The 16,397-nt window shown below is 30.6% G+C and overlaps 1 protein-coding gene across 1 annotated transcript in view; it reads right to left on the bottom strand.

Annotated features, from left to right (window-relative positions):
• Nucleotides 1-16,397, bottom strand: part of LOC147068032 (short-chain dehydrogenase/reductase family 16C member 6) — a 34,435-nt gene that overhangs the window by 1,448 nt on the left and 16,590 nt on the right. The window contains exons 3-5 of the mRNA XM_085952654.1: nt 7,678-7,793; nt 6,030-6,149; nt 83-244 (exon numbers count right to left, since the gene is read on the bottom strand). Coding sequence (XP_085808780.1) covers nt 83-244; nt 6,030-6,149; nt 7,678-7,793 — 398 coding nt within the window. The remainder of the gene's footprint in view (nt 1-82; nt 245-6,029; nt 6,150-7,677; nt 7,794-16,397) is intronic.

Genomic DNA, 16,397 nt, shown 5'->3' with positions numbered 1-16,397 from the left:
AGATCATAAAACAAGTGCATTGCCTGCCTAATTATACAGTGCTTTAAATTGGAACAGTTGAATTCCAGTTGCATTTGTTTACCTTGAGCTCTGAAAACAGGCTTTCATGAAACGCAATGGCGGCCGCCTTTGTCCCGCTGTAGTCTGTGCATCTGTATGTTCCAAGCATCCCTGCTACGGAGCCTAATGTAACCACGTGACCACGTCGTGAAGCAATCATGTCTGGCAAGAAAGCCTTCACTGTCTGTGGAAAGGAAAAAAAACATACAATTATTAGTATTAAAATAATGTTATATGTTCGCAATTTGTAGTTTCATACTCGATGGTGACAGGTAGGGAATCCAATCCCGAGCCAAAATTCTGATCCCGGGATTTCGGGATTACAATTTGACAATCCCGGGATCCCGGGACTGGTCCCGGGATTGGCATTTTTTCCATTGTTAATATAAAAATTTTATATTTACAAATAACATTGATAAAATTGGTCAAAAATAAATCTAGTATAATTTATACTATTGAAGACATTTATTGTTAATATTGTATACGTTCAATCTTGGAAATACACAAGTTTAATGGAGTAAATAATATTGTAATATAAATAATAATGTGAATTTAATATGAGATTGCTGTTTCTGATAGTAAAGACATAATGAATGGATTAGCGAGATTTAAAATAGTAAAGCAAATAATCATGGTGTACGTATGGCCTTTCCGCATCATAAATCTAATTAGTCAGCCAAATATGAAACTGCCGTAAAACGTATGATATCATGGTAGAATTACTTTGTTAAAAGTGCAAAGCATTGTTTTTTCCAATCATTCTCATTTTTAATAATTCATGTGAAAAAATAAAATGAATCGGCAACCTACACATGAATATAAATCAAACTTCATTCAAACTCAGTTTATTTCTAATATAGCTATTTTTTATTAAAAGTATGTTTTATTTTCGCTTTTATTTTATTTTCCATAAAAATTGATAAAAAAAATCAATCCCGAAATCCCGGGATTATGTTTATCAATCCCGGGATTCATAGGTATCGAAAATAGCTCGAGATCCCGGGATCCCGGGATTCGGGATCCCGGGATTGGAATCCCTAGTGACAGGTGACGATAGTTCAAATAGTTCAGATAAACATTCAATATAATCTGAGATAAAAACATAATTTTACTACAATAAAACGGATATTCAAACATTATTACATTATGTATCTACAAATCAATATATTTTATCTATACTTCTTATTATTTTCATAAAAAAATATATTTATACTGATCACAACAAATACCTAGTACATCAGATAGCTATCGTATGGCAAGAAAATCTGAAATATGTAAGATATTGTTGTGAAAAATACAGATGATATATAACTGAATATTTTAGTCCCTAGGAATAAGAGGTACCTACCTAGATTCAGTGGCTGTTTCATGGACGTAATATTCAAGACAATGCACCACAGAACAGATCATTTTTGTGTTCCCTGCAATGCACCTAGAGTCGACAGCGTGTATTATGACTTTAGCCGGCTCGCACATCACAAATCGCCTCGTGTGCCTTACCGCCATAAATCAAAGCTTCCGAGAACAGGCGGCCAGTGTTGCATGACACAACCTCGCACATCTATCTACCGACAGTCGCGCGTAGCCTTCGAAACGTATTGATATTTCAATGCGGCGATCGGCGAGCCGGTATAGGAATGACCAATTCGCATGTATTTCTTTGTGACTTCGACCCACCGACTCGGAGCCCGAGAAGGATGCAACATGTCGAATGCAACAGCCAGATGTTTTTTTCAGCCGAAACAGTTGCATTCGATCGATCTGCGAAGCTCCATTTGGCAACACGTGTAATGTTGTTTCGTTAAATGACGATGACGTCACATCGACGTATTCGATGCGTTTTTAGGCGAGACGAGTTCCAATGTGCGAGCCGACTAATGAAATTGAGATTGAAAGATTGAAACTTACTTTTGTTTATGCTAAAATAGTGCAGACTTTGTAATGATTTAGTAAGCACCAGTTCACCAACATCGGTTAATCTCTTAAATTTATTTAGTTCAGATGATCTATCTGTAATAAGTAAGTATATTATTATATTCGTCTACTTAGAAAATTTCCTTGCGTAATAACTGATTAATTTGAATGCTGTAATGCAATTTATATTTTATGTAAACGTATTATACCGGTTTTAATAATAACAAATGAGAACACAAGATATTTAAAAATTCGCTCACTATAAAAAATACATAAATTTAATTAAGTAAGTACATTTTTATAGTACGAGTATATTATGAAATTGTCAAATTTACACATATTATTAAAATATAATACCCCCAATAGGTAACAGACTGTACTAGATACCGGCGAAATCATAACTATACTAATATACAGTGGCGGCTCGTCCATATGCACTGCGGTACTACAGCACCCCTAAGAAAATCGAGACAAATGTAATATTATAATATACATAAATTTATGTTTATTATAAAATTATGAAACTATCAATATTATTAGGCGTGTAATCAGCTCGCCCACGCATCGACACATCCAATGTCCAATAATATTATCATACAGCGCGGTAGGTACTTCATTTTGAACAGTACCGATTTCAATAGAATATTCTCGAGTGGGCGACGAAGGGGCGCGGGCAGCGGTGCTCGCAGCTTAGTACTGCCGGCCAGACAGTCCGTTTTCAGTATTTCTCCGTTTCTGCGTCGCGCGTGAGCACGCGCGTCAGAGCGAGGAAAGAAATATTATAATGATTTATTAACATTTTTAAAATTTATTTCTGCATGAACCGATTTATGCAAAGTTCTTTGTTTTAAAAATTAATATAATTAATTATTTATATTTAATTTTGATATTAATAGTAAAATATAATCCAAATAAATATTCATTTTTATTTTTAATCAACCGCAGCACCTCCAAATATCTTATCTACGAGCCGCCACTGCTAATATAGCTGTAGATATTGGTTAGCTGACATTTCGCTGGGGGCGTAATTTTCTAAGTGTAATTGTATTGGAAATGTTATCAATATGACAACATCATGTATTTTTTTTAACCCACACAACTACCTAAAATAAAACGTGAACTGACGAAAAAATCAACACATAACATCTACCAACATGTAATTAGATAGTGTACTCACAAACACGAGAGCGGTAGGTAATGGTTAGGAACATTGTCAAACTCACCTTATCATCATCATCATCATTTTTGGGACTACAACCCTTGGCTGATCTAATCCTCTACCAAAAACTTTTCCATCCAGGACAAACCTTTGTCGACGGTATTCAGTTGCTTTGGCCGAGCAGTATTAAATCCTTCCATAACATTCATACACCTTATAAACTTATAGACCAGCGATACTGAACCTGCGGCTATTTAACCTTTTATGTGCGGCCCGAAACACATTTATTATATGGAATTTCGTATATCTGGAGATTCGTGTCGACTTTGACGCACAGATAGTGACGCCCGTAAAGGATTGTCATTATAGTTCACATCAGATCTGGTATAAGAGTGTTGCTATTGCACACGATTAATTTAAAAAACACGCATACTTTTTAAAATCTCAAAAATGATTTGTAAAAAAGGGCGGTTTCATGATTTTTTTCGTCACACAAGTAGTGATGCGGCCCGCGTTACTTTACAAAAATAATATGTATTTGGCCCGAAGAAAAAAAAGGTTGAGTATCATTGTTATAGGCTATAAATAGAGTACACTACAATACATTTTATCTCTTGAGAAATGCCTCCAGCAAGGGGTCTAAGACGATTCGGCGCCGGGAAAACTGGGCGCCACGCAATCGAATAAAATTTAAAAATAAATAGACGTTCGTGAATTATAGGCAATTAAAAAAATATATATTTAATATTATTATTTGTATTTAAATTATTATATTATTATTTAATATTTGGCGAGAATTTAAATATGCACACGTAAATAATGATTTAATAGTACATAATATGTTTCAGTTCCAACGAGAAGTAACTTCTTTTATCTTTATATAAAGCCTTAGGCATGATAATTCTCAATCCGCAGAGCAAAATGAATTAAAACTACTAAGTAGTAGATAAAAAATAATCGAAATTCCTCAACAACTTTCTGTATACTACCGTAACGAACTTCTATTTATTTCATTTGTGCGCCATGTTGTCCCATTCCCTCTGCAACGAGTCCGAAATATCGAGGTAGAACACGAGGTGGCAACCTAAAAATTTATTACGGTAACAAACAATCGCGAAAGTCTCAATCATTATAATATAATTGAATAGTATATTATTGTTATTTTTAGAAGTTCGTACTACTGCTATTTTTATCAATATTATGAATAACTGTGTATGCAGTAGGTATATTAATTTATTTACAGCACTAAATGTTTTACTTAATGTCAATACAACCAACAATCTACTGGAGATACTGAGAAGAGTTTATTGAATTTATTTATATAGATATATGTTGTTAATCAGGTAAGTATGACATTTATATTTAAAAGATTAAAATTAAAATTAAAATAATTACAAGATAAAAAGAACTTTTTATATACCTACCACGTTTTTAAATTTTCTGTTGAATCATATAAACTTGACAATTCTATGTATTAATAAAAACTTTTTATTGTACTTGATAGAAATACTGAATAAATATTATAGAATACAGAAATGTCATTTTGACATTTCATATTGATTTCCATAGTAACGCACGTATATATTAATAATTTACTTGCTAGGACCCACTTAGCAACCAATAATAGTGAGTAGTAAATACTACTTTTAACGAACTTTTTCCGAAACATACAAAACAGAATTAACTGAAAATGAATTCAATTCTGCTTAAAGATGGCCAAAAGTATTAAAAGAATGCATTGTCGTCGTGTTCTGATATATTCTAAAAGTTTCAAATGTCTAGCTAGTCGGGTAGTTAGTTAAAAAAATTGAACTGCCAAGAAAAAATTTGTACCGGACAAACAAGAATACGAGCTAATAAAAACGTGGTAAAATAGCTTGTACGAGTATACACCATAATCCATAAATATGATTTTAACAACAAATTACAGAATTATAAGCAAAAATAAGAAAGTGTTTATTTTAATAATCTCAAAATTAACATTTAGTTTCCCATATAATATAATCAAATATAAAAACGTCACGACGATAAATCCAAACTGGTATCAACCAATTTCCACAATTAAAAAAATAAATCAAATAAAATTATTATTCAAAGTTTTTGCCCGTCTCGTATAAAATATTTATAAATTGAAAAAAATGCCGCTACGTATTAGAATCTCATATACATAGGTACCTACATTACTAATTGAATTGCATTAACAGATTATGCATATTTTGTATTTTAAATGTACTCAATAAATACGGACTTGACTCTTAATCGAGGACAACAATTAAAATATATAATGCCAATTTATTTTAAGAAGTTAATGTTATATGAAAATTCTGACATTTATAGAATGAATTACATAATTTTATTGTAAATACTTTGGAAACTTTTATTAACAATAATTCATTGATTGACAAAAAATACGCCTCATAATATATTATATGACATAGTTTTATGAAAACCGTGAGTTAAGCTCTATGGAAAAATCATTTTAACATACTGCATAATATCAATAATGTCATTGCATAATATAAACAATTCATATAATTTAGGTACCTACCTATATTATTTTGATCAATATTATTTCAAAAAATACTTACATTATTATTAATCATGTAAATAATTTCCTTTTCAATCTTATAATGACATTTTTTTTAAATATATGCATCCAATAATAACTAGTACCTATGCAATGTCTGCATACTTCCGTTCCGTTCACTTTTCAGCAGTGCCGAATTAAGGCAATTGAGATGAAATTCGTCATCGAAAAATAATTTAATCGCCAGTACTAAAAATAGTTACATTATAATTGGTATACAATTCTGAATCTTTGAAGCGGGCTTCTTCAATACCTGTAGGCGGGAAATCCAATAATGAAATACGAAATGTTCATTAAACCTATCCTTACCCAGTAGTGTGAGAGAATGTTCACTTTGTATGTGTTTTCAATGGCGCTGTCTGGAAGATCTAAGATTGTTCGTCCACACACTGTCCCCGCGTTATTGATCAGCAAGTCGACGGGTCCAACCTGAATTTATTTAAACAATGAATTAATTTTATTCCTGTTTTTAATACGTCATTTTTTTATTATTTCGCTGTAAGAAAATACATGACAGTGAGTTATGAACATAGCTGCTATTTTTAATATTAACATTTATAATATATTTCACCTACATAAATGAAAGACTGTCGTTACAATAATATTAAAAATTCAGTTGGTACAGTATACATCAATTGAATGAAACACTGTGTTTAATATTATCTGGTTGACTTGTATAATAAAAATATGTATTTGGTAAATTTACTGCTAACCGAATAATATATATTATGTTTATTAAGAGTGAGTTATACATTTTCATTATATTAATAATAATTATATCGACAAACTTAATCAATATACTAATTTGTCAAACGCTATCCTAATTCCAGTTTTTAACTTGAAATTGTTTTTTTGTCCACGCTTGATGGCTCAACATGGAATAATGTTTAGTATAATCCATACGTAGTAGATCCATCCATATATAAATATATTTACATCATGCAAGTGAGCCAATAAAATTTTATTTCGTTAAAGCTTACACCACGAAAATGCACTTTGTTCGTGTACTGCCGATCTCAAAAAAACCAAAATTAACAGGTATGGCGTAATAAGTTTTAACCAACAAGATTTGTGAAACACTTGTCTCTACCTGTAGAGTGTAGTGTCTAAATTTATGAAAGATAATATGAAAAAGTATGCTAGGATTAATTTAGCTACAAGTAATTTTGTATTGTATATTATTTTGTAGCAAACTTCACAAGACCAACTTCAACTATCCTATCTGTCAAAAACTGCCGTTGAAAAAAAGTCGACAAAATGGCGGTTATAAATATGATTTATAGCAATCAACTTTCAATGCACCAACGTACATACCTTATACATAAGCGATGTACAGGATTTTAAAATTTTTGCAGTATTTTGTATATTATTTAGAACTCGATTATTATGCCGAGAACCGAATAATTATATGTAGTTTGATCCCCACATAGTACAAGTATTTCAAAGTATTGTCAATTGTAACGATAACATAATAGTATTAAATATGTATATGACATACATATACCTACACTCTATATGTACATGTGAGATGTTTTATAAATTCAAAAGACGTTTTTTTTTATTAAGATAGTGTTTTTTTTCCATTGAACCCACGGTTATTTTATACGCATGTATGAAACTGTGAAATGAACAGATTAACTGTGTTTCCTGAAACTGTGGGACGAAGTGATATACAATATTGTTGTTTAATTTAATAAAACGCATTTTTTTGTAGTGCTTATTCCACTTTTAATCAATAAATTAGTACCGGTTTCGTCCGCCTCAGAGGGACATTTTCAACTGATTTTCAACAGTACAACTGGTCCTAATTTATTGATTAAAAGTGGAATACGTACTACAAAAAAAAATGCATTTTCTTAAATTAAACAACAATACAATGCAGTTCCACCATGAATTGACAGTTAACAAAAGAAAATAATATATAAAACATATATTATGTTTATCAGCGAATACCTACTTCATTTTTGACAATATCTGCAATTCTGTAGACTTGCAGTCTATCTGCTACATCACACACGTAGCCTCGAGCTTCGAATCCTTCATCTTTGATAAGTTCACATGTCTTTGCAAGACCTGAAAAACGCAAGGGTTATTCTGTCATCAATATTGTAAACATTCAACTTATTCACTACAAATATTTGTTTTGTTATTCTTAAAATGCAGCTGACAAATATCTTATTGACGTTTAACCTAGACTGTAGAGAGACGAATAAATCGAAGACCCGAAATAAGATGGTTAGACTGCACTGTGTGGATACCGAGGCCATCACCATTGAGAATTCAAAACTGGAGAACCACAGAATATAACGAAGAAGAAGGCGGAGAGATACATTATACTAGAGCCGACCAAGACCTAAACATGAATAGCTTCTTGTCGGAGCATTTGTTCTCACTACTGAACATCACAGTCTGACACGAAGAAACAGTTTTTATCCAACGGAAGTCATGGTTGCGACTACGTAGGTAATTGACGGACGCATATAAATTCAATTTCGTTCTTCAAATTTCGTCATATCGGAGGTTTAACCGTTCTACGACGGTATGTGGATATGGATCAATAAAGAATTAAGTCTAAGGCAAATAGTGGTTTACGGTATTGTTAGGTATATCATAACATTTAACAAAAACTTTCAAGGTTTGCCATAAATACCTAAAAAAATACCTGCCATATTTATGTAGATATTTTTACATAGTATCTTTTCATACTGTACATAAAACCTGCATCGCTTATTTCCGTGATAATTAATTATTATGGTCCGATAAATATTTTGATGAAATAATTTTATGTACTTAAATGAGTTGCGCTTAAATTTTACTAAATTCGGAGCAGTGTCCGCGGTCATATTTTGTAACGGTTGAAAGACTCCACGAGTAAACCATTCATCCGCTAAAATATTTTTCTCTTCCCATTGATGTCAAAATTGAGAGAAAGTTGGTTCAAGCTCTTAAAACAAATAAATAAACAAACACGTAGGTTTTTCAATCAGGCATTTAACTACACTTTGTCAACATCGGCTTCTTTACTTGTAATATTACAAACAAAAGCTCTATTCAATCCCTGACAGTTGATGAATATTTACGAGCTCTCATACGAAGAGAAAACAATAAAAAATGGCGCCATTTATTTGAAAACATACTATATGATTAATGACAAAAACTATAAAGGAATACATTAAGTACCACATTCACCATGTTTATATAATTTTCTTAAGTTAGTAAGTTAATTTGTATTTATGATACGCTGTTTGATTATTTTTATGTCTCCCATAAATGAAATTTAATTATTACAGATATTATACGGAAATTTAAATACAACCTATTTCCCTCTTTTGTAAAATTTTCTATAAATTCAATCATTGCTTGTGTTAAAATTTAACAATAATTGGCCTTGTGTGGTTTCCCTATAAAACATCAACGAGTATATATGAAGATTACAGGTCCGAGAAGGTCTTTTTTGCCACATGTTTATATGTTTAGCCTCAATCAATCTCTATGGAAGAAAGATTTCTTTCATATCTAAGGATAATACATTAACCATTAAAGTAATTTACATGTGGATAACAAAATTAAAATTTTTGTATGAACGAAAAATACAGATAAGTTTTAAAACTTGAATGTGTCAACATAACCATTATAAGGGGTAAGTGGAATCGATGCCGCTAAATTAATAAATTTAATACAGAAACATATAAATTCACATTTCACAGATTGTCATTTTTTGGCTCTCTTTAAAAGTACCAAGTTTTACGGTAATTATCCACAGATTATAGTGCTATAATATGTACCTACATACAAGAGGGATTTAACGCCTAGGTACCTACCAGGTTTATCTACAAAATAAAATAATGCAAGATTCACGAATGTAATAAGTAGCGACGAAATATGTGTCGGCAAAATGACGAAAATAAGGGAAACCTTCTTCTTGAAGTAGAGTATCATATATATATGACGTAGGTACCGAAATTACAAAATAGTTTCAAAGGTTCGATATTCAATTTTGTTTAAATATTTACGCTAACTATATCCACACAATAAGTGCAACGTGTTTACATTATTACTACACTACCTAATATTGTTTATACAAAATACTAAGTAAGTACCTATACCTAAACACACCTTATACAGGTACAACTAGTTTTCAAAAGAAAACATTGAAAATTTTTCAATGAATGGATTCTTATTCACTCATTTGGAACGGACGCGTGTATACCACAAATTAAAATAAAATATATTACATACATAGTATCTATTATTATAAATAAATTTAACTATCATGCTGGTATATAGGATAACAATCAGATTTCCAAATAAAATTAACCATTAATTTATTTTTAAATGACACAATATGTACCAGATCTTTAAGACAATATTTAGTTTATAAATTTTAGGTGTCACTTTATCATCAAAATATAAAACATAACAGTATTAAAATCGTTGTTATATAATCAATATTACTACACTAAAATATGTATTTCTTTATGTAATTGCCAAAAACCTTGACATTGTTAATGAAATAATATGACGAATCGAATATTTATGATGTCTATAACCAAGCGATTATATTAATAAATAATAATACCACACTGAATCAAAATAAAAATCGTTTCTGCGTTATATCTTATTTCAATATTGTATTGTGTAAGTATATAGGTTCATGAAATTGTTTAATCATTAGTACTGTATTGATTACTTTGTACCTACTTCTTTTTCGTCGTATGTGGAAGAAGTACTTAAATTATTTAATTACATACAGATACCATGTCAGAAATCATAAAAAAATCTCTCTAAAATTGATTAAACCTATAATGTTTAAGATGTCGCCCATATTATATGACGTCAGTCGTAAGGGAATAAGGGCTGTAAAAATACGACGTCACATAATAAATACAATAAAAACTGATTCTTTCTAAGAATAAAATATTCCATTATAACATAACATTAAAATCAATAATATAGGGAATGGGGGAGGGGTTATAAAATGTGACTTTAGACAGGAGGTAAAAGACTTTGTGTGCAATTAGTTTTTAAGACATCCATGATGAAGAAGTAAGAACATAATAACAATAGTAGGTATACAATAGGACCTGAAGAATAAAAGAACACTCGTAATAGCCCGGCTATATCTAGTTATGATTGAACAACATAGAATTCGAAAATTATAAGTTGAAGTGTCGTGACTCTGCGATATATTATGAAAAGATTGTCAGTATTGTAGTTCTCGAAACGGCCACGCTTCACGTTAAACTTGCCGCAGTCTACATTAATACGTAGTCAGATTAATACTCACGAATATGGTTGTAAAATGAACGCTACATATAATGCAATAAGAAATTTTATTACATCACCTTCACGTATTTAACAGCAGTGATGTTATATTCTGCTAACGTATCTGCTTAAATGTTATGAGATAGAATTAATTTGTGGTCGATTGATTGACATCGACATTGATTTGATTTAACCATAAATAATTACCAACATTGACAAAATATACAGAATCTTGTTAACACTACCTACAACGTGCGTGGCTCAATGGTATGAGAGTCGTAAAACTAATGATGATTGACACGCAGTGAAAGTAATAAACATAGCCCGGCACAATGTTGATTGACCAGATATATATGGTTTTGTGTGTGAGACAGTTACTTTATCTAATTTATGAAAGCTAATCGATGTATGTATTATATAATGAAAAATGCATACATTGGAAATACCTCAAAAAATACCCATTAGAAAAAATATATATGCCAAAGGGGCTTGAACCCCCATCCATAGGATTTAGGCTGATATGATTCACCAAATTAACCACCTGTACCGTAATTATGACGAAATGATCTAATATATATGACAGTGAAGTGCAGTGACCGGCTCCTGTGGTTTGAATCAAGAAACCAGTAATAAGTTTAGTCTTAACTTAGTTTAGTCTTAACGTGCTTCACAATCTTTAAATTTTTAAAAAAATAAAAAAATAGATTCGTCAATCTTCGGATTGTCCGTTGAAAATAAAATAGTTTAATTTAAATATGATTATTTTTGTTCTTTCTATAATATAATATAGGTACTTGTAAACGAGGCGTTGTAGATGTTTGTTCTTGCGTATTTCTATGGTGTTTTCAGGTGTTAAAAATATTGATGTATAATAAATCTTAACTAGACTCTAGTAATGCGACGAAAAGTTGAACGCAAACACGCCATTCACAGCAAGTCCGTCGCGCATGTCAGCCAAGTCGGTGAGCGGATAATTAAATTTCTCCGTAACTGAATCACGAATAATAATTGTAATAGTAACAAAATTTCGTGAGGCTTACGCTATGATTGAGTAAATGCACCTTATTATGCTGTCGCTTGTCAATACATACACGCCATGTAGACATCATCTTTACATCATTGTTTGAATGTTGTGAAAATTTATTCATCATTTTCACAACAATTTTGCCGTAAAATAACTAGATATTACCTACATAATCATCATATATACACATGCAATGTTTACATATTACAACGAGAGTACTAATTCGTCTAAATATATTTTTTTAATTTATATTTATTTCGTTAGTTAAAAACGGGTATTTGTAAATGTTGATTTTTTTCGGCCCCGTATCAGTGAAGTTACAGCCTTTTGGTGATGAGAGAAATTTCTACTATATGAATACCAATTATGACGATTTCTTACGGTTTCTGTTGATATTATAGTTTATCGTTGCAAGTAATGTCCTTTATTAACTGTGAGAATATTTTGTTGTATTTGAATACAGCTGTATTTGCATGGAATAAATATTGACAAATGCTATTTGAAGTTTTTCTAAAATGTTATTGATTGTTCGCAAATATTTGTTTAACAAATAATTCATGTTAATTATCAAGTCTTGAAATTCAAGACACACATTTTAGATATTTAATATCAACATAAATAAAACCAATTCATCAGTAATCGATCTCTCACCACTCACGAGTTATGTGTACCGAAAGAGAGTATTGGAGAAGTGGTTTGAAAGGCTGCCGGTCGGTCAAACACCTTTTCACCTGGTTATTTACTTCGCGACGTCAGCAAAACACGAAATATTTTATTACACACTTTGGTCATTCAGCAATGCAGCCAGCGTAATATTATAATATACCTAGATACCACATTATAACAGACTGAAAGTGAATGTGTAACAGAGTTCGAGTGAAATGTATGACTACTGAATATTTTATTTTTGTTCTTAAAAACGTAGTGCATATTACATAAGTATGTAAAATAGATTGTTTTTTATTTTGTTGATTTGTTGATCATAGATTGTTTTTCAAAGAAATAATATGTCTTAGTAAGCATATAATAAACGATGGCAGTAAAATAGATAACTATGCAATACGAACTAGGGACGTTAAGGTGACTTGAAGGGCTCAAACAAAATCATGAATTAGTTAGATTTGTCAATAATTGAGCGTGGATAGATGTTGTTCTCAAGATTTCTCTTCTCGAAAATTCTTGACAAATAATGATAAATAAAAGAAATCTGGAGATTTTGTTTAGAAATGTCGAGATTCTCACTTCTCGAGAGATCACCGAGTAATGAAAATCTCCAGATTTCAAAAATAAGAAAAAATTGAGCTTACGAAGCAGTTTTACCATCTTGGCGATTTATTTGGAATTTTTCCAGAAAAAAACTTTAAAATACCTACCGAAGTGTGAAATAAAATTCTGATAATGCAAAATGTTTTTTGACTGGAAGAATTAAAAAAAGATCTCGACTTTGATTTTGAAATGATCAAACTTTTTCGGGTCACAAAAGTCTGCTTGTCGGAAATTTCTTGAGAATAATTATCTATAGAATATTAATAATTAAATCAAGAATCCAACCTCTAATATTCGAGAACTACAAGTTCTAAGTATGTCACACTCACAAATTTGCAGAGTCTGTTCTTTATTTGAATTGACGGGCAGTCTTTTATTTGAAACCTTACCCTTTATAATACAATCGCTCTATCCGTTCAACCTAGATTTTAGATGATGGTATTGAGAATTTTTTAAAGGAATATAAAAATGGTCACGACTTTTTCAAAAATATTTTACGTGCGTCCCAAAAGAATTATTCACTCAATGTAGCCCAGTGAAATCAAAAGGTTGTAAACCTATGATTTGAGTAGCATTTTTTTCCCAAGTCCCAATTTTTTTATTCAGAACAACAAAAGGTGCCTAATCCTATGAAACAAAATGATATTTTTTTTCAAAAACAAAATATTTGGTAAAGTAGATTTTATGAAAACAGGATAATCATTTATGATTAGCATTTACCTTAAAACTATCGCATGTGGACTCACGTTGTCCTGAAAAAGTAATTTTTATCACTACAATTATCGAAAATCATCACAAATTTAGCATGGGACAAGACATAATTAGTTTTATTGCAATATTCAGTAAACTCTGTTATAAACAATATAATGAGGCACAACGTAAGCCAAAACAAATTTAATAATGTAAATACAAGAACACTACCAGTTCAAGGCTTTGTCAATTTAATAATACGTTTTTAAATAACAGTTAAAATTATGAGAAGGTTTTTAAAATAAAAATATTAAATTATTATCTAAAATGGCCTATTTTACGATATAAAAAAATACACATCTCGCACTAAAATGGAAAAATCTAAGTTATGAAATCAGTAAAAAAAATATATAAAATCGTAAAGAATTTTTGTTTTTAGTAAAATTGCGTAAACCAAATTTGCATATAAAGTATGTACTATAGGATAAATGTCATCTACGTGAATATATATTATAATAAAAACAAACTAATGAAATTTAAATTTGAACGTTAAGCTAATTTTATAAATTTGAAGGTTACACTTTAATTCTGTACTAATAAGTTTATCTCTCGTATTTACATTCCTGACTCTCGATTATAGTGCTTCCTGATTTTAAAAAGAAAGTAGTTTTGTTTAGTAAGTGTGTTATTATCATCAATTATGCTCAAAATTAAACCCGCTTAAATGGAACGGTCATTATTTAAATCTCGTGGTTTCGGCAATAGGTACAAACTGTAATTCAAAAAAACAAATAATACGATACTATCACAAAAAGGATGGTTGGTGTGACTTTGCGTGTACCTACCGAGTTTGTGATATACTTATTGCTTCTGATTTTGTTACGTTCTCAAGCTACCACTATATTGATCTGTTTATATTACGTACAAGGTCATTTTTTTAAAAACATATTTTTTAATCGTTTATATTATATTTTTAATTATAAGCACTTAAAACATTTTATATTATAACAAAAAAATTAATACATAATATCAGATGATTAAAAATGTTAAAAGTCAATGTCTTATACGTGAGATTTTTGGAAAATTACTGAATTATTTACATATTGAAGAAAAATTATATTTAAAAAATCTCACATATTTATACCTACTAGAAAAAAATCATTTACGATCAATCAAATTCGACGCCCGACGGGACTTGAACCTGTGTTCACTGGATTTAAAATTAGGAAAATTCAATATAAACAATAGTGCATTCTCAAATCTTGGGAACAGAATTATTCTTTGAATGAAAGGAATATTTTATTAAATTAGCAAGTGCAAGTACTCGTATGTAATAACTAAAATTTGGAGTGAACTGGATGTCGGTTAGTAATTAGGACACTTAATAATTGATACCTTGATTAAAATCACAAAAACCGTAGCCAAAAATTATTGATAAACTTTTGTTGTAAAAACTACTAGTTAATTTCGTCGCAATTAGATAGGACGTCGGTAGCTTAATCGGTAAAGCACAATGACGAAAAACCAGTTAATTTTTAATATTTTAAATTGCTATTTTTATCTCGTCTTGATAAATTGCATCTTTGATAAATAATCGTGGTTTCAATCAAATAATAATTATAGATTAATTTATCACTCTCATATCAACTATAAGTTGATATCCAACACTGTATTACATTTATTTAATAATAAAGAATGTTAGATTTTCAAATCTTGTCAATTATTCGAATGAAAAAAAAAACAGTTTATATTGATTTTTTTTTAAAATTTCGTATTGAATATAATGGAATGACTCGCATTCGTCATGAACACAAAGTCTACGATAACTTTGGGGAGCATAACGAACACAATTTCACAGCTGAGATGTTCGATGAATGAATATACGTGGATCAAGCAGCCCAGAAAGTTTTGGCGTGAAGCCATCTGGCCGGAGAAGGGTTGGGAGACCCAAGTTACGTGGTTGGATGGCATGGCTCAGGATGCGCGAGCGATTGGTATTTTAAGTTGAAGAAATGGCTGACTGGAGACGATGATTTTAAGATGCCAAACCTTACCCCGGTTTACTAGGTCACGAGTGATCCGTTGATTACAAAAAATAAGTAAATAAACATGATACACCTCCACAGCGTGTCCTCATGTAATTGCATTAGTAAAGTGACCGTCTTTGTTTAAACACAAAGCCGTGGGTCGAGTGTTCGAATATTCGACTGGTCAAACATGCATGTTGTTTTTTCAATGTGTATTTATATCAGTGCAAGGAAATTTGATTTTGGTATGGTCAAAAGATTTATGCTTGTTTTGATATAAGTAAGTTATATTTTTTGAAATAAAAATAAAAAATATTAATCTATGAATTTGTCAAAAATCTTTTGTGTATGTACGTATATTTAAAAAATAAACATGACCATAAAATATTATTTAATAACAATATG

Source organism: Rhyacophila brunnea, unplaced genomic scaffold (assembly GCF_057557595.1).
Source record: "Rhyacophila brunnea isolate RB1 unplaced genomic scaffold, BYU_Rbru_1.0 scaffold_3, whole genome shotgun sequence".
NCBI classification, from domain to species: Eukaryota; Metazoa; Arthropoda; class Insecta; order Trichoptera; family Rhyacophilidae; genus Rhyacophila; species Rhyacophila brunnea.
This window is presented reverse-complemented; position numbering and strand designations above follow the sequence as displayed.